At 39.3% G+C, this 20,451-nt stretch overlaps 1 protein-coding gene across 10 annotated transcripts in view; it reads left to right on the forward strand.

Annotated features, from left to right (window-relative positions):
- LOC131426427 (partitioning defective 3 homolog) overlaps positions 1 to 20,451 on the forward strand; it is a 184,953-nt gene that overhangs the window by 132,449 nt on the left and 32,053 nt on the right. For 4 of the 10 annotated variants that reach the window (XM_058589138.1, XM_058589135.1, XM_058589134.1 and 1 more), the window contains 5 exons: positions 2,733 to 3,372; positions 3,437 to 3,878; positions 3,946 to 4,475; positions 4,538 to 5,138; positions 15,020 to 16,113. In XM_058589138.1, coding sequence (XP_058445121.1) covers positions 2,733 to 3,372; positions 3,437 to 3,878; positions 3,946 to 4,475; positions 4,538 to 5,138; positions 15,020 to 15,422 — 2,616 coding nt within the window. In that variant the 3' untranslated portion in view covers positions 15,423 to 16,113. Of the gene's footprint in view, positions 1 to 2,732; positions 3,373 to 3,436; positions 3,879 to 3,945; positions 4,476 to 4,537; positions 5,139 to 5,275; positions 5,329 to 14,213; positions 14,697 to 15,019; positions 16,114 to 20,451 lie in introns of those variants that run through there. The other 6 variants (XR_009229096.1, XR_009229097.1, XM_058589140.1 and 3 more) reach the window with 6 other exon arrangements.

Below are 20,451 nucleotides of genomic sequence, written 5' to 3' on the forward strand. Positions count from 1 at the left end.
ACGTCTTTTTACGAAGTAGATTCGTTATTTGGGATTTGGTTCATAAGAAGAGTTACGTAAAAAGAGGTAACGTAAAAAAAGTATTCGTAATCGGAGGTTTAGGTGTATAAAATTTAGTATGGCAGTATATATTGTATCAAACAAGAGATGGAGTGTTTTCCCCCCAATTAACGTTTTGCCTTTCTCATATAGAAAGGTTATGCAATCACTTGAAAAACCGACCAGTGAAAATCAACCAAGTGTCATATACCATTCGACTCAGTTCATCGAGCTGAGAAATGTCTGTGTGTGTGTGTGTGTATGTGTCAAATAATCTCACTAGGTTTTCTCGGAGATGGCTGAACCGATTTTGACAAACTAGGATCCGACTTCCGGTTCCGGAGTTATACGGTAAAGTGTGTTCAATATTGTACACCTTCACTTAAACTGGCGGAACAAAAACCGTAAAAAAATTATAAACTGGACTCCAAACCGTTATTCCCAATCTTAGGGTCAATTGAAAGGTCTGATGGTCCTACCAAAAATTACTGCATATTTTCGGATGCAACAAACATTTAAATCGTAATTTAGAGTGCGTACTAGTATAGTTTGTATGTCATGTTAGTTGGTGGCCGTACGAACCAACTTTGATTATACCGGTTCTCGGGTTTCGGTGCCGGAAGTGCATATAATAGTGAACCCACTTCGTTTTCTTAAGGATGACTTACGCACTGTTTTTATTCTGTTTGTTATGCACAACTAATCTCTTGGTTTGTTTGAAAAATCGAAGAGAAATTTTTTGAATAGAATACCACAATATTATATACATGAGAAAGGCATCATTACACCACTAGGTGGATTAAAACAGTTTTTAAAGTCGGTCTCCCTCATAGCTTCATAACGACTGCACCGATCCCTTTTATTTGTTTTTTTAACACTATAAAACACTCTGTGCATAATTTACGGGGTAACACTGGAGAGTTTGCTCAAATTTGTTAGTATTTAAACCTTCTAACCTATTTTTTTTTTAAACATAATGAAATAGTATAGAATTTACTCAAACTTTGAAAAACTATCTACGGGGATATCGATATTTTTGTGTAGTCGATTTTTTGTCAACAGTAGGGATTTTGAACGAAGCACGATGAAATGACGCTTGGAATTAAAGTTAGACTCAATTTTCAATCCAATAATTTCTGTGTGATTGAAATATTGCATACAGTAGTCTGGAGAGCAAACCCAGGGTGTTCCCTTTTGGCAACATAATTGTACAACTGTGACGTGCTAAACTTTATACGGAGGACAAGTATAACATGATTGGTTAGTCGATGCCTTGCAGTTTGCCTGGGTTCGATTCCCAACCTCGCACATAAGCCATAGTTCTGGCTCGAAGAGGCGAACGACTTTAAGGTTAAAACCTATACGATCGAAACAAAAAAAATCATTGTTTCTTATAACAATTTTCGAGAGACAAGGAAGAGAAATCATGCGAATCGATATAAAAAAGGTATCATCTCACTGCTAGGTGGGTAAAGCACTTTTTTATTTTCAAAATAACAAATTCGTCGATTTTAATCGCTAAATATCGCACTTCCCCCTTCACCTTCAAATGAAAGTTCTCATGGTCCTGTAGATTGCTATTAAATTTTATGCCGATCTGACTTCCAGTTCCAATCTACCCGATTTTTTTAAATTAAGAAGCAACTAAACGGACTAAAAGTTGATGCAGATCCGACTTTCGGTTCCGGTATTACAGTGCGATTAGTGAAAATTTTCAATTTTATGAGTATATTTTCACAAGCGATAGTCAAACGAGATGCACATTTTTATAAAACATACTGCTATATTTATCTAGTTTTCAGATCTTGTTAGTTAGCGAATCTATAAAACTACTTTGGGACTACTAGTTCTCGGTTTCCGCTTCCAAAAGTACCGATAATAGTGAATAAAAGATCCAAAAACGGAACGCACTTCGATTTCTCAGCAACGGTTGAATCACATTTCCTAATTAAAGCTCTCATTGTCTTAAAATATAGTGTGAAATTTCATCCAGATCCGACTTCTGGTTTCGAAATTATAGGGCGATAATTGTCAAAACATTTAAATCGTCATTCAAAAGATGTCCACGAACTTAGGCTCGAATGAAAGTTCCTGTAGTCTCTTCGGTTGCTGTTTAATTACATCCGGGCGTGTATTCCGCTTTCGGAACTATAGGCTAAAGTGGATTAAAGTCATTTCGTCGAAAGCCATTTCGCCGAATGTCTCAATCTTCGATTTTTTAACTTGATCTTAGATCCATTAGGACTTTGTCACATGAAACAAACTTCCTTGCGTTCAAGGCGGTTACATTTCTTTGGTTTTATTCCGATTCCCGTCGAATTGTCGATTCCCAAATGTGTCAAGATCCATCTGTGGAACTTTTCTTCATCCGCGTACAACTTTTATCTGTCAAATGATCACAAAAATAATGAAAATCGGACTACGAACGGCTGAGATATGGTTAGTCAAAGTAAGCGTTCCAATTTTTTTTTTTCTTGAGAACTAGACAACTATGTATTCCGTAACCCTTAGGTTTATTGATTCTTGATGAATTCACCTTCCTAATGGTGATGAAACTTTTGGAATCGATCGAAAACTAGATGAGATATAGTCGGTGAAAATTCGCGTTCCCACTTTTCATGGTACCCTTGGTGGTAGTCCGCGTAACTTCGGAGTGTTAAGAATCTTGTATTATATCACTCTTTTTTCTCCAGGGTTGCGGAGTGGAAAGCGAACAGAAGAACACACCACCAAAACCACCGCCTCCGGTGCTACCCAAATCGACGCTCAAACAGGGCACGCGTGCCAAGTCGGAAGAACTGCTGGACACACACGATTCCGGTGGTCCCCACACTCGATCGGCCAGTAGTTCAAAGCTCAACCCAACCAGTCAGACTAACGGTGTTAGTCCATCGTCCGGAATGCCCCCGGTGCAGAAGAAACCCCTGGCGTCGATACTGAAATCCGTGTCCACCAATCAAATGTCCGAACTGTTCCACGAACATTCTCAACAACAACAGCAGCAGTCAGCTGCGAATGCCCCGGCCGGATTCCAGTGGAAAAATCGTGAAATTCTAACGTTGCACATTCCGGTGCACGATACGGAAAAGGCTGGGCTGGGGGTTAGTGTGAAGGGGAAAACCGGCTCCGGAAATAGCAGCAGCGGTAGCAATGGAAGTGGTAAACACGACGGTGATTTGGGTATTTTCGTGAAAAGTGTCCTCCATGGTGGTGCTGCCAGTCGGGATGGACGACTGAAAATGAACGATCAATTGCTCAGCGTGAACGGAGTGTCGCTACTCGGTCAATCCAATGCGGAAGCGATGGACACGCTGAGACGAGCGATCCAAACGGGTAAGTAACCGCTTGATGAGTTGAATTCGGAATTCGGTTATATTGATCATTTATTTGGCGACAGGTGGAAGTAACCATCCGGGTAAAATTATCCTTACCGTGGCTCGTCGAATAGGTCGCCCGGTCAGTACGGGTGAGCTGCTGGAAACAATCGATAATTCCAACTCCAGTGATCAATCCGGAGCGACTGTTATTTACCTTAGTCCGGATAAGCAACAACAACAACCGTCCGGTGAAAAACAGCAGCCACAAAAACGCTACAGTAACCCGGTGCTCGATCGGTTAACCGGTGGTGGTATTGGCGGCGGTGGCAACAGCAGTAGTAGCCTCAACAATCCCTCAAGTGCCAGCGGTAGTCCGAGTAACCAAAGACCCTCGCCACTGTCGAGTCACGGGCTGCGCAACGAAAGCTACTACATGGCCACCAACGACAATTGGAGTCCGGCAGCGAATCTCAACGGTAGCCACGCAGTGTTGATCGAAGAGGACCCGGAACCAACGTCTCCGTGAGTCATCGCAATTGTCCCGACGTTGAACAAATTGAACAAACATTTTTTTGTTCTATATTTTCAGAACCTTCCACTTGGCACGGCCCTCGGATGAGACCAATTCTACGTCCACTCCGAACGGGGACGTCACGTATGCCAGTCAACTTTCGCTCGATACTAACCCACCGGCGGCGGATGCCTTCAGTAGGGATGCCATCGGAAGGCGCTCGATGTCCGAGAAACATCATGCCGCACTGGACGCACGGGAAACTGGAACCTACCAGCGAAACAAGAAACTTCGCGAGGAACGGGAACGGGATAAAAAAATTGGCAACGGTGGTGTCGGATCGGGATCGGTTGAATCCGTTACCCAGATGGGTCGAATGAATAGTTTAAAGGCAAAATCGGATCTACGGGCCGAAGCTTTGGATCGGTTGGGAGAGTTGGGCCCTTCGCTTGGAATGAAAAAATCTTCCAGCTTGGAATCACTGCAAACGATGGTGCAGGAGATTCAGATGGCTGACGAACCACGGGGACCGACGGCACTGCGAACACCCCGTGGCCGTGGGCGAGAGGAAATTTTGAGGGCTGCCGTGGAAAGGCCACCGGAAACGCGTAAGTAGTTTAACGGCATCTAAGCTGTTTGTTGGAATTCATGTGTGTGTTAATTTTTTTAGAAGCTAAAAAACATTGGCTACTGGAAGATGCAGCTCCGGACGTTGATTCGGGTGGTTTCGTCTCACGGGGAAGTCCATTCCAGTCATCGCTGAACGACGGGAAAAACAAAATCCGTCACAAGAAGAATGGTTTATTCCGAGGTATCGGTCATATGTTTAGATTCGGTAAACATCGTAAGGATGGAATAGCCCCCATCAGTGATAATGTTCCGGCGGATTATACGGCCAGCTGGGGTGACGCACCGACGAGTAACGGTATCAGTGCCCAGCAGAAATCTCAAACGTTAACCGTCAAAAACACCAGTTCGAAACCTGTGCATTCAAATGGCCCAGCGTCCATCGCAGGTCTACCGAATGGAATTGGTTCGGCTGCTGGCGGTGGCGGTGGTGGTGGTGCCAACAATCAACCCACAAAATCGACTAATTCGATCGAACGATCGGCCAGCTCCGGTGTGGTAGTAAGTCAACCGCCCCTGTATCAACCGCCGCCACCACCTCCGCACCAGAACGGCAGTATGCCAACGTCGATTCACCATACGGACGTGTTCAATCACCGTTATTCGCACTACGTCAACTACGAGGAACTGCAGCAGCAGATAAGGTAAGTTCCGCTGTACCACGTCCGCTTCGGTGGCGTGGTTTTGCGCGTGATTCTGATTTTTGATGGTGGTTCCATGTGACGGGATGTGTGCTAATAACGTTTCTTGTATCTAACTCTTCCCTTCCGGACGTTTGCAGCTTACACATTAACAAGATTCTGTCGTCTCTTAACTTCTAACCGGCGGGAATTGGTACTTAATTTGAATTATAATTCCATAAATAACCAATGGTGCTTTGGCGGGAAGTTCGGCAGTAGGCTAACTGTTTCATTTAGTGCTAGGAGTTTGTTTGAATTTGATGATGATGGTGATTCTATTTTGATAAGAATTTTCTGACTTTACACACTTAAATTTTTTAGCTGAGTCTCGGCAAAAAAATGCCGAGATTCGCACAGCCGAGTAATCAGCAATCATCTCGGCAAAAATAAAATTACTGAGCGTCTCGGCACCCTAAAATTTGACAAACGTCAAATATTGCCGAAATCGTCAGCATAAGATTTACTGTTTGCTCAGTGAAACGTTCACTGAATATTCGGCAATCCAATAAAACGAAAAAATGAAAAAATAAATTACCGAATCATCAGTAATTAAAAATCTAGTCAATTAAATTTGTTTGTAATTTCTCAACTTTATAAACACGTCATTCAGGATCAAAAATTTATTTTATTAACATTTAAAGGAGGCTTACAAATTTGTTGCCAGTAGTGCTTAAAGCCTCTACCTGAAAACATGTAGCATAACAAAAAGCGGCGTTTCCAGATGCGACCACCTTGAGTCGAGCTGGAAATATGAAAATAAAAATATATATTGATTTTTGGCTTACAAAAATGTTCAATATTTAATGATGCATATACGGTATTGTTTAAAAAATAAACTTACTTTGATCTATTGAATTATTCCATGCATTGGGTTATTTTTTCGCTTATCCCCCAAAGTTTTGTCTCGAGGACGCTTTGAGCCCCGTGTTGGGTGTTTTTGCCTTATAATCGCGAGTGCTCTGATAAAGTCGCTTTTTATAAAGCGAAACATGTCAATATTTTTACTTGCAAGTGGTTCCACGGTTCTTCGAAGATTATTTATTTTTTCACTCGAGAATTTCATTAGAAAATAATCGCACAATGCGAAGCAAAAATGTAACGCGGCAATAAATGACAGCTGTCGTGCGTAATCTCGGCAACAGCTAGCGCATATTCCGAAATCTCGGCAAACGTCTCTGCTGATGTCGGCATATCTGTTGTTTACTGATAAATTCAGCAAGCAATTATGCTAAATTTCGGCAAAGTGAAGCATTTTACCGAAATATCAGTGAATGCATTTAACGAAGTTCAGAAACATGCGTATTGATTACTGAGCAATCAGCAAATTTACGTGTTGCTGATCAGTTTCGGCATTTTATTATGCCGAGCTCAAGAAATGGTTTTAAGTGTGTAAGTCAAACTCCAACGATGAAATCTTTCCTCTAATGTCAACGCGTACGCACGGAAATCATAAGAACGTGGGTTCGAGTCTTGCCACTTTCATCTTTTCTGTGAGCTTTCATTTATTGTACTTCTCAATCTGTTTTCTCACTCGGTCATTGCAAAAAAAAAATGATCTCGTTTATGGCGCTTTAAACGTCAAACCAACTAAAAATTGACAAATCGCTCAAAGCTAAGTGATTTTCACTACCGCGTCCCGAACCATACTCATAAGTTGTAGTTATCGGATTAAAAATCACGAACGCGAGCGTTCTTCGGAAGCGTCTTTAGACTCAAAGGGGTCCGAAAAATCACAGCGTCGATGTTTTGGGATTGTCATGGCATACTTTTCGTGGACTACCTTAAAAAACTAAACAAGAGAACCCTTTTCCTAATCCACCTAGTGATTTGGTTAATACCTTGCTCTTGTTATTCACAGACTGTCTCATTAGAACATATTATTTTGAAGTGAATACGTCTCACTTTACCATGGGACGCCTTTTCAAAACAGACCTCCTGTGTGGTATAAACGTCTCCAACGCCCAGCTTTTATTCGCTTGTAAAATCTCATTTGGATTGGATTTTGAAACTAAATTCCACCTGGATTTTGAACTTGATTTAGTTTATTTTCATAATTTTGTTAAATAATTTGTTTTCAAAAGTTAGACTAAGACTCGGAAACTTAGTTCTAATTATCGATTCTGGAGCTAGATATTTAAGACTGGATCCTTGACTACATTTTGGAACTGATTTTAGTGAACATTTAGGGGTTTTTTTGGTTTGTACGTAAAGTACATATTTAGTTTCGATTTCTTCGCGTTTCGCCTTCGGCTCATCAGTGCTTAAAGCAGTTCAAATTGAACCGCCATCTCCGCCTAACAGTTCAATTTGAACCGCTAGGCAGACGCAAAGTCCACACTATTTATGTGACCCTTTAAGGATATGACACTAGATGCCATATCCTATCTGACGTCTCGGACGAAAACGAGTGACGACCGACTACTGGCCGCCGTTACGTACAAACCAAAAAACCCCTAAATGTTCAAATTCTGCGGCGGCTAGTAGTCGGTCGTCACTCGTTTTCGTCCGAGACGTCAGATAGGATATGGCATCTAGTGTCATATCCTTAAAGGGTCACATAAATAGTGTGGACTTTGCGTCTGCCTAGCGGTTCAAATTGAACTGTTAGGCGGAGATGGCGGTTCAATTTGAACTGCTTTAAGCACTGATGAGCCGAAGGCGAAACGCGAAGAAATTGATTTTAGTGACTTAATTTGAGTTCAGAACTCGAATCCTAGATTTTCATTCCGGAACAAAAATTCAGAATTCAGAAACAAAATTCAAGAAATGAATTCTAGATCTAGATTTTGAAACGAAATTCAAGATCTAAACCAGAATTTAGAAACTGACTTCTGAACTTGAATTTAATTCTTGATTACAATTTCTGAGTTCATTTCCATAATTCAGATTAAGCATGCTGGAATTGAATTCGGAACTATGAATTCTAAAACTAAATTAATCAACTGAATTCTTGACCTGGATTACCTGCAGAGTGACTAAAGCAAGATTCAGAGTGACGAAATGGTAGCGCGTATGCACGGAATGCATAAGAACGCAGGTTCGAGTCCTGTCTCTCTGAGCGTATCTTTTTCCAATAAATCATCTTTTCTGTTAGTTTGTCATTTGGCTTCTCCAATATATGTTTCTGCTCAGTCATTGCAAAACTGAATTTGGAAAATTTAAATCCGGTAATTTTTGTTTTGATGCCAAATATCTTTGAAATGTATGAAACGTCCAGATCTGGTGCAGTCTAAAAAATTTTTAAAAATCGTAAATTTTCTAAGTTTCAGAGAATTGAATTAAAAAAAACTTCGGAAATCCGCATAAAAAAACGAGTAAAAAAAGACCTCAGTGTACTTTGTTTTTCCAAATCTGGTGTAAACTCAAAAATATTTTTTTAGTTAAAAATCGAATAGAAAATTTTGACATTTCCGAAGTCGAAATTTTTTTTGATACCAAATGTCTCCGAAATGCATAAAACGTCCAGATCTGTTGAAAAATGGAAATCAATTTTTTTTAAATCGAAAATTTTCTAAGCGTCAGAATTGACTTAAAAAAACTCGGAAATCCGCGTAAAAAAACACCTAACTTCGGAAATCCGCGTGAAAAAGTGACGTAAAAAACACATAGACAACGGGTAGCAAAAAATCTCAGTGTACTTTGTTTTTCCAAAGTTAATCTAGACTATCTTTTGAAAAGAACTAAATTTTTTTAACTAAGTTTTTGTCGACAAATGACAACTCCTTCAAAAATGTGTTATATAAGTGAGTTTTTACAATTAAATTTTCACAAAAAATACGAACAAATTCTTTGCCGAGTCTTACACTGAAAAAAATTAACTTCAAAACTATTTCTTGTTCAAAGTGAATTTTTAATCCAGTGTGTTGTTTTATTGCAAACTAAACTAAACTAAAAGTCATAATCATCCAAGATTCCAATGAAACTGAAATGAAAATTTTACCTTATACTCTATTGCTAGTTTATATTCGATATTTGCAGAAAGTATCAGTTTGTTAAAAATCGACTGGGAAATTTTGAAATTTCCGAAACCGAAAATTTATTTTTAATGCCAAATGTTTTAGAAATGCACGAAACGTCCAGATCTGGTGTAATCTAAAAAAAATTTAAAATCGCCTCGGAAATTTTGAGATTTCCGAAATCGAATTTTTTTATGCAACATTTTCTAGAAACGCATGAAGATCTGGTGTAATCAAACTCGTTTTAAATTTTTTGAATAAAAAATTTTCAGAGAATTGACTTCGTAGTTTCGGAAATCCGTGTAAAAAATACCGCATAAAAACTGGTAAAAAAAGACTTCAGTGTACTTTGTGTTTCTAAAGTGATCTATCTAGACTATCTTTTGAAAAGGGCTAAAATTGTTTAACCAATTTTTTGTCAAGTAGTTATTGTCGACATATGACAACTTCTACAAAAATGTGTTATACTAGTGATTTTTTTTTTACAAAATCGGTTAAATTTTCAAATAAAAATACGAAGAATATTTTCGCCGGGTCCAACACTGGAAAAAAGTTACTTGTCCTAAGTGAATTTTTTATTCAGTGTATTTTTATCTTAATCTAAACTAAACTAAAAGTCATAATCATCGAACATTCCAATGAAACTCAATTTGTGGGAAAATTTCAACGAATACCCTTTCGCTAGTTGCCCGATATTTGCAGAAAGTATCAGTGCTGGATAAAAAAATTGCTTTTGTTAGAAATTTTTTTTCTTCAAATATATGGAAGTTGGCAGGGAACATAATTATCTATGATGGAACAAAATTTCATTCAAATAAATAATTGTGTGGTTTTGTTTTGTAATCCGACTTCAAATTTTTAGGATTTATTTCAGTTCAGAATTCGATAAGTATTTTTATTCGAAAATTGTGAATATCACTAGCACGACATTTTTTTTTGTGAGATTTGGCTATTTTCTACTATAATTATTTGTAAAAAACAATGGTGAGAAAAAGTCTAGTCCTTTTCAAAAGACAGTCTAGTACAATTTTAGATTAAACGAAGTGAGCAAAGTGGCTTTTTTTATATAAAGTTAATATGCAGCCAACTCGGGATATGATTCGGCGCGAAATTCATCTATTCGAATCCTACACTGAAAAAAAAAACGATTTTCGAAATTTAATGTCAATTTACAAAAAAAAAACATCGTTTTCGAATTCAATGAAGTTGTAAGATTCGGATAAGGGAATTTTTCAGCATACTTAAAGGAAAATTCAACCGATTTTTTGTAAATCACTAATATTGAGGCCTAGGATCAGAACTTATGCCCAAAACACACGAAAACCTATGTATTCCTGTCAGCAGTTTAGGTCTATAACCCAGGTCCAAAATCCAGGCCTAAAATTCGGCTCCCGATTTTCGCTCAAGAAGCCAGATCCATGCTCTGAAACAAGGTCCAGAATTCAGGTTCAGGATCTAGTTTCAGGGGGAGCGGGTCATTTCGCCGAATGGGTCATTTCACATTCGATTTTTGACCACAAACAATTACCTGGTAGATATTCTAATAAAGTCAAGTTTTCTTGGAAGTTTTGTTCTGAAGATTATGAAAAAAAATACACTGGGGTCTCTTTTTACGCGTTTTTTTTTCATGCGGTTTCTTTTTACGCGGCCTTTTTTACACGGATTTTCGAAGTTACGCGGTTTGTTTTTACGCGGATTTCCAAAGTTACGCGTTTTTTTTTCGCCATCAAAAAAAAATTTCGATTTTGAAAATCTCAAAATTTTTCTATGTCCCGTCATCGATCTTCACAAAAAGAAATGTTTTTGAGATTGAACAAAATCTGGACGTTTCAAGCATTTCGAATATATTTGGCGTCAACAATTTTTTTTTTCTTTAGTTTGGAGGTTTTTTACTACGCGGTTTGTTTTTACGCGAATGTCCGAAGCTACGCGGTTTTTTTACGCGGATTTCCGAAGTTACGCGGTTTTTTTTGCGTGATCTATTTTTACGCAGTACGTTTCCCCCGCGTAAAAAGAGACCTCAGTGTAAAAGAAAATAAATAAATCATATAAGTCTTTCTGAATTTCAGTCGCGATATAAAGACTATTAAAGAATTCGGCGAAATGACATTCGGCGAAATAACCCTTTCGGCGAAATGATCCTGATCCGTTTCAGGTTCAAAAACTCTGTCAGGAGCTGATCCGGGGTCAGAATTTTGGCCCAGAACCAAGGTCCAAGTTTAGGCTGAAAATTGAATTTCAGAATCCAGATGCCGCATTCAGGTTCAGGTAAAAAATCTCTGTCAATAATTTTGGTTCAGAATCGAAGTCCAATTTCAGAATTCAGATCCAGACCAAGAATTCCGGTCCAGAATCGAAGTCTCGATTTTAGGTTCAGAATTCAGATTCTGCACTCAGTTCACAAAATCATGTTCAGAGGTTAGGCCATGTTACTCAATTCAGGTCCGGATCTTGGCTTAGAATCAATGTACAGAATTCAGGTCCAGATTCAGAATCCAATGAAAAGAATTCTGTATCAGTTTCAGAATACAGAAGCAGGATCAAAGATCAGAATACAGGTCCAGAAACCAGGTCCTTAACCATGCTTCAAAATTTTGGCCCAGAATCCAATTCCTGAGTTATGCCTCTGAATCTATCTTCAGGTTCAGAATACAAAATCAGAATCAAGTGTCAGGTTTACGATTCTGGTCAAATTTTTTGAGAAAAAATCATGTGTGGAATCCTGAATCCAGCTCTAGAATCCTGCCCCAGATTTCGACCCAAAACCTTCATCGAGAGTTCAAGCCAAGAAATCCGGTTCAGGTCTAGAATCCAAATCCATGCTCAGTAGCCAAGTGTAGGTTCAGAATCTCTGTCAGAGTTTTGGTTCAAAAACCATGTCCAGATACAGTATTCAGATCCCGAAACCTTGTCGGATATCCAACTCCAGTGTCCTGGTTCAGAATGCTGGTCTAGGTTTTGAATCTCTGTCAATAATTTTGGCCCAGAATCCAAGTCCAGATTTATGTTTCAGGTTTAGAATCATAAATCAGGATCAAGTTCCAGGTTCACGATTCTGGTCAAATTTTGATGTGGAACTCATCTTTATTTTCTATATAGGGGTGCAAATCGAAAACTCAAGGAAAAACACACGTAGAAATGTGGTCAGGTTTTAAACACTTACAGCTGAGTACATTTTGTATCAATTATTAATATTATTTCATTATTTGATTGGAAATATTTCTAAGATTCGATTTGAATGTATCAAGCCACATATTTTCAATTATAAATGATTGAAATTTTGATTAGTAGCGAGCAGTGTCCTATTTTGTCTGCTAAAAATCTCCGGCATATCGGATTTCCCTGCCATAGACGACGGTTTTTGTTGAGGAGTAAGCGATATTTCAAAGGGAAAGCATCGCTCTGATTGGTCAATCGATGCAAAAGCGAAGCTGTTGGAAGCACGCGAATTTATAAATAAAAGCGAAATTATAACTAACGTTTCAGTCCTACGCGTACCATGCTAGAGGTAGGTTATTGCTAGATAGCAAGACAAAAAGTGCCATAAAACCATTTTAAGCTTTAATTGGTTTGCTCTGATCTTGTGTCATGCAAGCTCGGATGAAATTCCATGTAATGTCGTTTCGCCTGAGAAATTGACAACTAGCCCAGGGTAAATTTTGAGTGCATAAGATTAATTTTTAATTTATATAAGATGAACTCGATTGATAATGAGAAGAAGTTTATTACTTCAACCGAAATCGCAGAATGGCAGAAAAACTTAACGCTACAAAAAATAACTGCTAGCATACAAAACTTGAATACAAGCTTGGCGAAGAGAAGCTTAAATATTGAAATCGTATCGCAAGTATGTACAAAGATATAATTGCATACATTTGGGATATTGGTGTAATTTCGTCGGCTATAAAACAAATACAAATCAAGACAAACAATTTTCGGTGTTGGTTTCTAATCAAGATCAATCTAAGCAGACTCTCGTGCAATTGCGAATTCAAAAGTGTGACGATTGATCGAACTGTTCGATTGTAGATCATTAGAAATTTTGGTTGCCTTGTTCCACATCAATCTTGTTTGAAATCCTGAATCCAGCTCTAGAATCCTGCCACAGATTTTGTCCCAAAACCTTCATCGAAAGTTCAAGACAAGAAATCAGGTGCAGGTCTAGAATCCATATCCATGCTCAGTATCTAAGTGTAGGTTTAGAATTTTGGTTCAAAAACCATGTCCAGATTCGGTATTCAGAAACCTCCAACTCCAGTGTCCTGGTTCAGTATGCTGGTCTAGGTTCAGAATCTCTGTCAATAGTTTAAGTTCAAGTTTAGAATTGAGGAATCTTAGAGAACTGAGGTCCAGAATCCAATTCAGGCTCACAGTTCAACTTGCAAAATAGGTTCAAAGTTTAGTTTCGGAAACTCTGTCAGAAGTTCAGAAAACAGAATACTGGCGCAGAATTCAGGTCCAGAATCTAGGATAAGGTCTCTGTCAGGAGTCAGGAGATTCACAATCCAACTCCAGGTCTAGTATTCGCGTTCTCCAGTTATGTCTGTGACATTACCCACCCGCCTGCTTTTTAGTTTGTTTTGTTTCCAAACATAATGCTAATTATGTACAGCCTAAATGGCATTGTTTTTATTTCATTGCCTACTACCTACTACCTAATTTAATTGAAACCGGACAGAAGCAGTTGTAAGAATAGTGATGAATGAAACTGCACAGAGGGACTTTCGTCCTAAGGAACAACATTTAGGTTTCGACATGTCCTGCCTCATACTAAGTTAGTTATCTGTTAAATGTAATCACACCTCATGTCACGGTTTATTTGTATTTTGCCTTTTCATCGATCATAGAAAGAAGCAACAGTCTTCATTTCAATGAAGATGTTTCTGAGGCAGTTTGACTTCTCGGATAAAATTGGTAATCACTTGCAAACAATCACCGACAGAAAGGGAACCAATCACACACACACGCACCACTCACCCGATTTACGATCGATGTACATATCACAGAGAATAAAACTTTTGTATAAAAATCCCCACCTTCCAACCGTTTCTCTCTCTCTCTCTCTTGAACCAACCTATTGCAGTAACAGACTAACGCTGGCCTCGCGTGCCTCGTCCTACGGTGATCTCGCTAACGGTGGTAGTTCCGCTAACCATATATATGCCCTAATCAGCCGTAGTATCGCTAATAATACCGCTAATAACACTGCCACAGCAGCCGGGTACATTCCGCCGCCGTCGGTGGCCAGAGCGCAGTCGACTTCGCCACCGGTACTGGTGCCAGACCGCATCTCCTGTTCCACCCGATATCGAATGCTGGCGAAGCTGCAGCAGGAACAGCAGCAGCAGCAGCAGCAGTGGACTACCACGGCTACGCACCAGCGGCAGCTAAGCAGCGATTACTGTCGGTACGTGAGCCGTTCCCTTTTTGGGGATCGGTCTCCTACTACGACGACGCTGTCCGACGCCAACGGTGGCCCTAGTCCGGTGGATTTCCTATCGGAATCCACGCTGGAACAGATGCGCCATCAGGTGCGTCGCCAGCGGGAAAAGGTGGAGGAGGAAAGGTAATTCCTGCTTGCTTTTAGAGCTTAGTGTTAATGAGAAGTAGCTTAGAACAATTTTGTTTAGCAGTAGTAGCTTATTTTTCCTTTGTTCTTGTAGCACGCATGATTATTGCCTACCTGTAGGCGAATTGTTGCACGTTGTCGTTTGTAGTCAAGTCGAGCTGAACTTGTAATTCGGCAAACACCTTCGAAGCTAATAACATGCTTAATTTCAAAATTCGAACCTCTTTCTTTCTGCTTTTCATCTCACCCGAACAACAAACAAAAAAAAAAAAAACAAAACAAAACAAAAAACAATCGATCCACAAATTCCGAAACTCTAGTCGGCGTCATCATCATTATCATTCCCAAAGATCGACCCGGAATACACCGCCGGTGGAGCTGGCCATTCATCAGCATCAGACGCAGCTCGCCCAGCAGAAACTCAAACAATCCCGTCCAGTGTCCAGCTATTACGACAGTAGTAGCGGTGGTGGAGGCTACGAAACGATTCACCATAACGGAGGTGGTTCCCAGAGAAAATCCAGTCATCCATCGTCTCCATCGAAGCGCGAACAACAACAACAACAACAGCAGCAGCAGCATAATGGTGCTTGGAACGGAGGAACGGTGTCATCCAGTAGTGGCAGCACTGGGCCCGGTTATCAAAATCACGGTTCCATACGAAGTCGTGGTCCGTTCGTGACCCAAGTGCAAATTCAGAACCCGATGCCCTATCAGCAGTAGTGAATCGCGAACGAACGAATCCACCACCATCTGTTCTTGTCTCGAGTATAATTTTCACGATTAAAAAAGTGATGTTTTATATCATTTTTTTAGTTACCATTAATCTTAGAAACTATTTTTTTTTTCGTTTTCTCGTCGGTTATCTGATATTTTTTTTGTTTACGACCAATCAAACTATTTTTAACGGAAATACTTAACTCAATATTAAGAAATCAAACCTTTTTATGTCTCTATTTTGTAGACTTATAAACGAATATCTTCCTCGATACTTACAGATGATTAGTATGACTAAGATAAACAAGTTGTAAATTATTGTACTGTACTACATAAAAACGATAAAGATGTATATATTTATTAAACGTTTATATAAAGAAAAAAGAGTCGAGCAGTAGGGAGCAGTATTTGCTGAAAAAAAATCTCTTTGTATATATAGAATAATCGAAACGATTGGCCTTCCTTATGATTAAACGAACGAAATTTCATTGCCTTAAACAAAAGAAGGAGTGCGTGAGTTTATAACGGAACACGCCGGGAAGTACTTACATTCGCTACTTACTAAAACAAAAAACGGAGAATATATTCTATGAAACAGAAATATAATATCTAAAACACGGAACGAGACGGGAATATATAGTTTACGGATCGTTGGTCTCAAAATAAGAAACACACACACGCAAAATGTGAAACCTAACGACTTCCGGTTTCTCATTGTCTGATAGAATTGAAAGAATAACCAAGCGGAAATAAAACTGAAAAGAAAGACTGTCCATTTTAGTGCGTCTCTTTGTTAGATAGATCGCGATTGTTATGAACAACTTCCAGAATTCATCGTTTTACTAAATTGATCCAATTTCGAGTCCCAAGCGCACTCCTTCTCTACTAGTGTTGCTCGGACAACGTATTTGTACATCAATTTAAAGTGCATGTTCTCTCTAAATCCTGTTCGTTTACCCTCCAGTGTCATTTGCCATTTATGCTAATTATCTAATTAACACGTAATTTCATAAAAAATGAATCTTTTCAATATGGTACCCAGAAATAGAATTCGTTCACAACACAAATTTCTAGAAATCCTGTAACTTGCCTTGTTCTACAGGCCTTGAGATTTCACGTCATGTCATTCATGCGCGTACGCCGTTCTCTGTGGTCTATTTTTCAGTAAATATTGAGCGCGGAATTTTTCGATTACAGGGCAGCGAAGAGTACATTACATTTAGTACAGAGCGAATCTGTAAGCAACCGGGTTTTAGTCGACTACGAAACCCCTAAATGTCCTATAAAGACTGTCCCAGAAAGTATGGACGCAACCAAACTCCGCTGCCATTTCGCAATGGTTCAGAAAATTTACACTCTTCTCTAACCACTTGTGCAGTTGTTTATTCGTTTTCATTAGTTTGTTTCGAATTGCGTGGACTTTCAGCAGAACAACGTCGAAAAATTGTGTACAAATGGTGCACAGAACGAGGACTGTCACTGAGAAAGATAGCAAAAATGGAAGGAGTAAGTGAAAAAGCCGTGCGAAATGCAATCAAGAAGTTCGGTGAGGATAACACCTTTGAGGATAAACCGAAAACGGGTAAAAAAAAGGTCCTGCTAACCCTCAGTTGGATAAACGTATACTGAAGGCGTTCAAGCAAAAGAAGGAGGTTTCAGTTCGGGATGTGGCCAAAAAAAAAGGGCACTTCGAAGTCAAATGTTCTTCGTGCTACAGAACGTTTGAATCTTTTTGCTGGATTGAACTGCATAATCATGGACGACGAAACCTACGTGAAACTGGATTACAAATCCTTGCCGGGACCACAATATTCTACGGTGCGAGAATGGCAAGTGTTAAACCAGTCCGAGACATCGATTGAAGTCGAAAAACTTGGTAAGAAAGCTATGGTCTGGCAAGCAATTTGTAGCTGCGGTTAGATTTCGAAACCCTTGATCACCACTGCTTCAATGAACAGCGAAATATACATCAAGGTATGTTTACAGAAACGACTTCTACCCATGATTCGAAGCCACAAGAATCCTGTTGTCTTCTGGCTAGATCTTGCTTCTTGCCACTACTCGAAATCAACGGTAGAATGGAATACTACCAAAAATGTCACTTTCGTCCCAAAAGACATGAATCCAGCAAATTGCCCACAACTTCGATCAATTGAGGAATTTTGTGCATTAACGAAAGCACATCTTAGAAAACATGTCTCGGCAGCCGAAACCATTAAACAGTTCTAAAAAGATTGGAAAAAAGTGTCAAAACTTGTCGCCAAGAAGTCTGCACGGAATTTAATGAGGAACGTTCGCAAGAAGGTGCGCCAGCTAGTTTACAATGGCTAAGTATCAATTGTCGAGAATAATATTCTGTTGTTGTAGTCTAATATTATCAATATATCGAATAAATTTGAATATCTAACACTTGTGAATTATTTACAGCGAAATCAAAGTGCGTCCATACTTTCTGGGACAGTCTTTAAGCGGCCGCAACACGTATTTTACAATCACTAGTGTTTCAAAATAACGTTTACATTAAAAAAATGAACAAAAATTGCTGATTTTTATAGGTTTACCAAAGATAAATAATAAATACATGTACGTGCTTATAAATATTTTCGAAAAATGTGTTTCGTTCCCGGTACCTTCTGAAATGACCGCACTCACCGCTTGGTGGAGCGCGAGATTAATTGCATTGTTATCATTTCAACCGAAGTGTGCCATAAAATCTTAATATATACAAATGAGCTACCGAATCGAAAGGGTTCTCACGGTTTGACATTTGCATTATGAATGTATGATGGGAACTCAGTAGTGCAACCAATTTATCACTATTGGTGCCAGTTTCACGGAGGACCGTAGATGTGCGCCAAAAAAAGATAGTGACTGTCATGTCTGGAAATGTTGTTTGTGGGTTTACCTTCACCCGCACTAATGAAACTACTCATGCGGCATCAATCATAGTAATCCATGAGCCAGCAGACAAAATTTGACAGCTCTATCAGTCGAAGTCTTCCCGTGATGGCGAAAATAGTGAAGCGACTCCGTTCAGAGGTGTGCGAAGGTCCAAGAACGGTACCCCGCTGTGTCGAAAACGGACTTCGAGCGGTACTTTGTGGACACCGGATACGCCCATTCCAGCATCTACAACAATATCTAGGCAAAATTAGACAACAATCAGAGCATCGAAATAAAGTCCGGTTCCGGACGGCCGACGACGGCTGAAAAAAGCGCTATTCACACTAGGCCGTGACGTATCCGGAACGGGATTGGACCGGATCCCGTCTGGGTTACGCTTCAAATTTGTTCAATGCAGCTCCATGTGAATATTCTCACTAGACCGTGTCGTACCCGTGTCTGTATCGACACACGTCCGAAACGCACGGTCAAAGCATGCGTTGACTCAAAGACAGTAGTACGTTGACAGCTAGTCTGTATACAAAAGCAAGTGCCTTTGAATATTAGCAAAATGAATGAAGAATATTTATTAAATTTCACTCAACAGCTAGTTCAAGCAGACTTCTGACATTCGGAAATATTACCAGAAATTGATCTCGTCATTCACAAGCTGCTTATATAACTGCTCTTTTTCGCTGCTTTCAACTGCTCTTTTTCGCCAAAGTTCGTGCACCCGAATATTCTTTCTTTTTTTTGTTTTTGAACTGCTGATTATCTTCGTCATCAATTGCAATTCTGGCCAATTCTTTGTTGGAAAACTGTGGCATCTCCGTGAGGAACAGAAAAACATCAAACGCAAGAATTGTGTATGTTACTAATAGCAACGGCAGTGACACGGAAAGCTTATTTCACACATCAAGTTCCCCAAGAAGGTGCTGCTGTGGCTGACAATCAGCGAGAAGGGGATGTCAATGCGGCTCTTCTTTTGCTGGCCGTGCAATGAGAAATTTATAGTACAAAATGCCTGCCGAAAGTTGCGTCGTTCATCAAGAAATATCATAAGAAGACGCGGTGTTCTGACCGGACTCAAGTCAATAAACCCGCACAACTTCCCCCAGGTGCGTTGCATTGAGAATTTTAGGGCCAATCTTAAGGATAAGAGCAACTCCAACAATTTTGTGGCGAAAACTGAATAGAAATTGATAAATAAAACGAAGAAGGAACTCAAAACCATGTTTTCGTTCGTCATGGTGAATGTTCCGGTTAACTGCCGGAAGGCCCCTTGCAAGGGCGTATAATTTTCTTTATAAGTAAACTTAAATAATTACCTTCCATGAAAAATGTATTCTAATGCAAACGTTATTGAGTGCAGAATTTTTTTTGTTCTTATGCATGTACGATGTTTGAAAGTGTGATTGATTTGAACGAATTTGACATACTTTCGAACGTATCGCATACGGTCGTAAACAAGAATGAGAGTGATGATGAACGGTTTACTTAAATTTATAGTAAATCTTGTTTTAATGAAAGATAATAAGGAAATTTAGATATCAATATATAGGTATGCTTCAAACGTCCACTAAAAATTTCAAGTTTTGTCCGGTTTAGCTCAACACAGACAATTCATTTTCGAGACGCAATAATAATTTAATTTTCCAACCCCTGGAAAATAGAAAACAGAAGCCCATAGGACTTCAATAAAAGTGTTAATGCTGTACAAAACAACCTGAAAATAACAATCAACCTGAATGATTGCTAGGCGGAACCACTGGAAATAATTGCACTGAAATTTGCAATTTATTTGTTAATTTTTTCCGACAAAAACCGGAGCGTTCTGATGACATTAGTGTCAATCAATTATCAAAGCAAGAAATCTTCACTGCACATGAAAACTTCAGAGCGACGAAAGAACCTGGAGCTGACGGAATGGCACCTATATTTTTGAAATAATTGCAAACTGAACTCACAACACCATCAGTTGAAGAGATCTCTAAGAACAGGAATATTTCCAGAAACATGGAAATCTTCCTTCTTAGTCGATTTGTTTTTAGTCTTTGTTAAGACGTAGAGCCGTCTTGAGCTAGTTTTAATATGATCAGTATCTAACGAGGAAAACAGATTGGGAAATTGACATATGAACACAATGATGTAA

The sequence above is a fragment of the Malaya genurostris genome, chromosome 1 (assembly GCF_030247185.1).
Source record: "Malaya genurostris strain Urasoe2022 chromosome 1, Malgen_1.1, whole genome shotgun sequence".
NCBI lineage: Eukaryota > Metazoa > Arthropoda > Insecta > Diptera > Culicidae > Malaya > Malaya genurostris.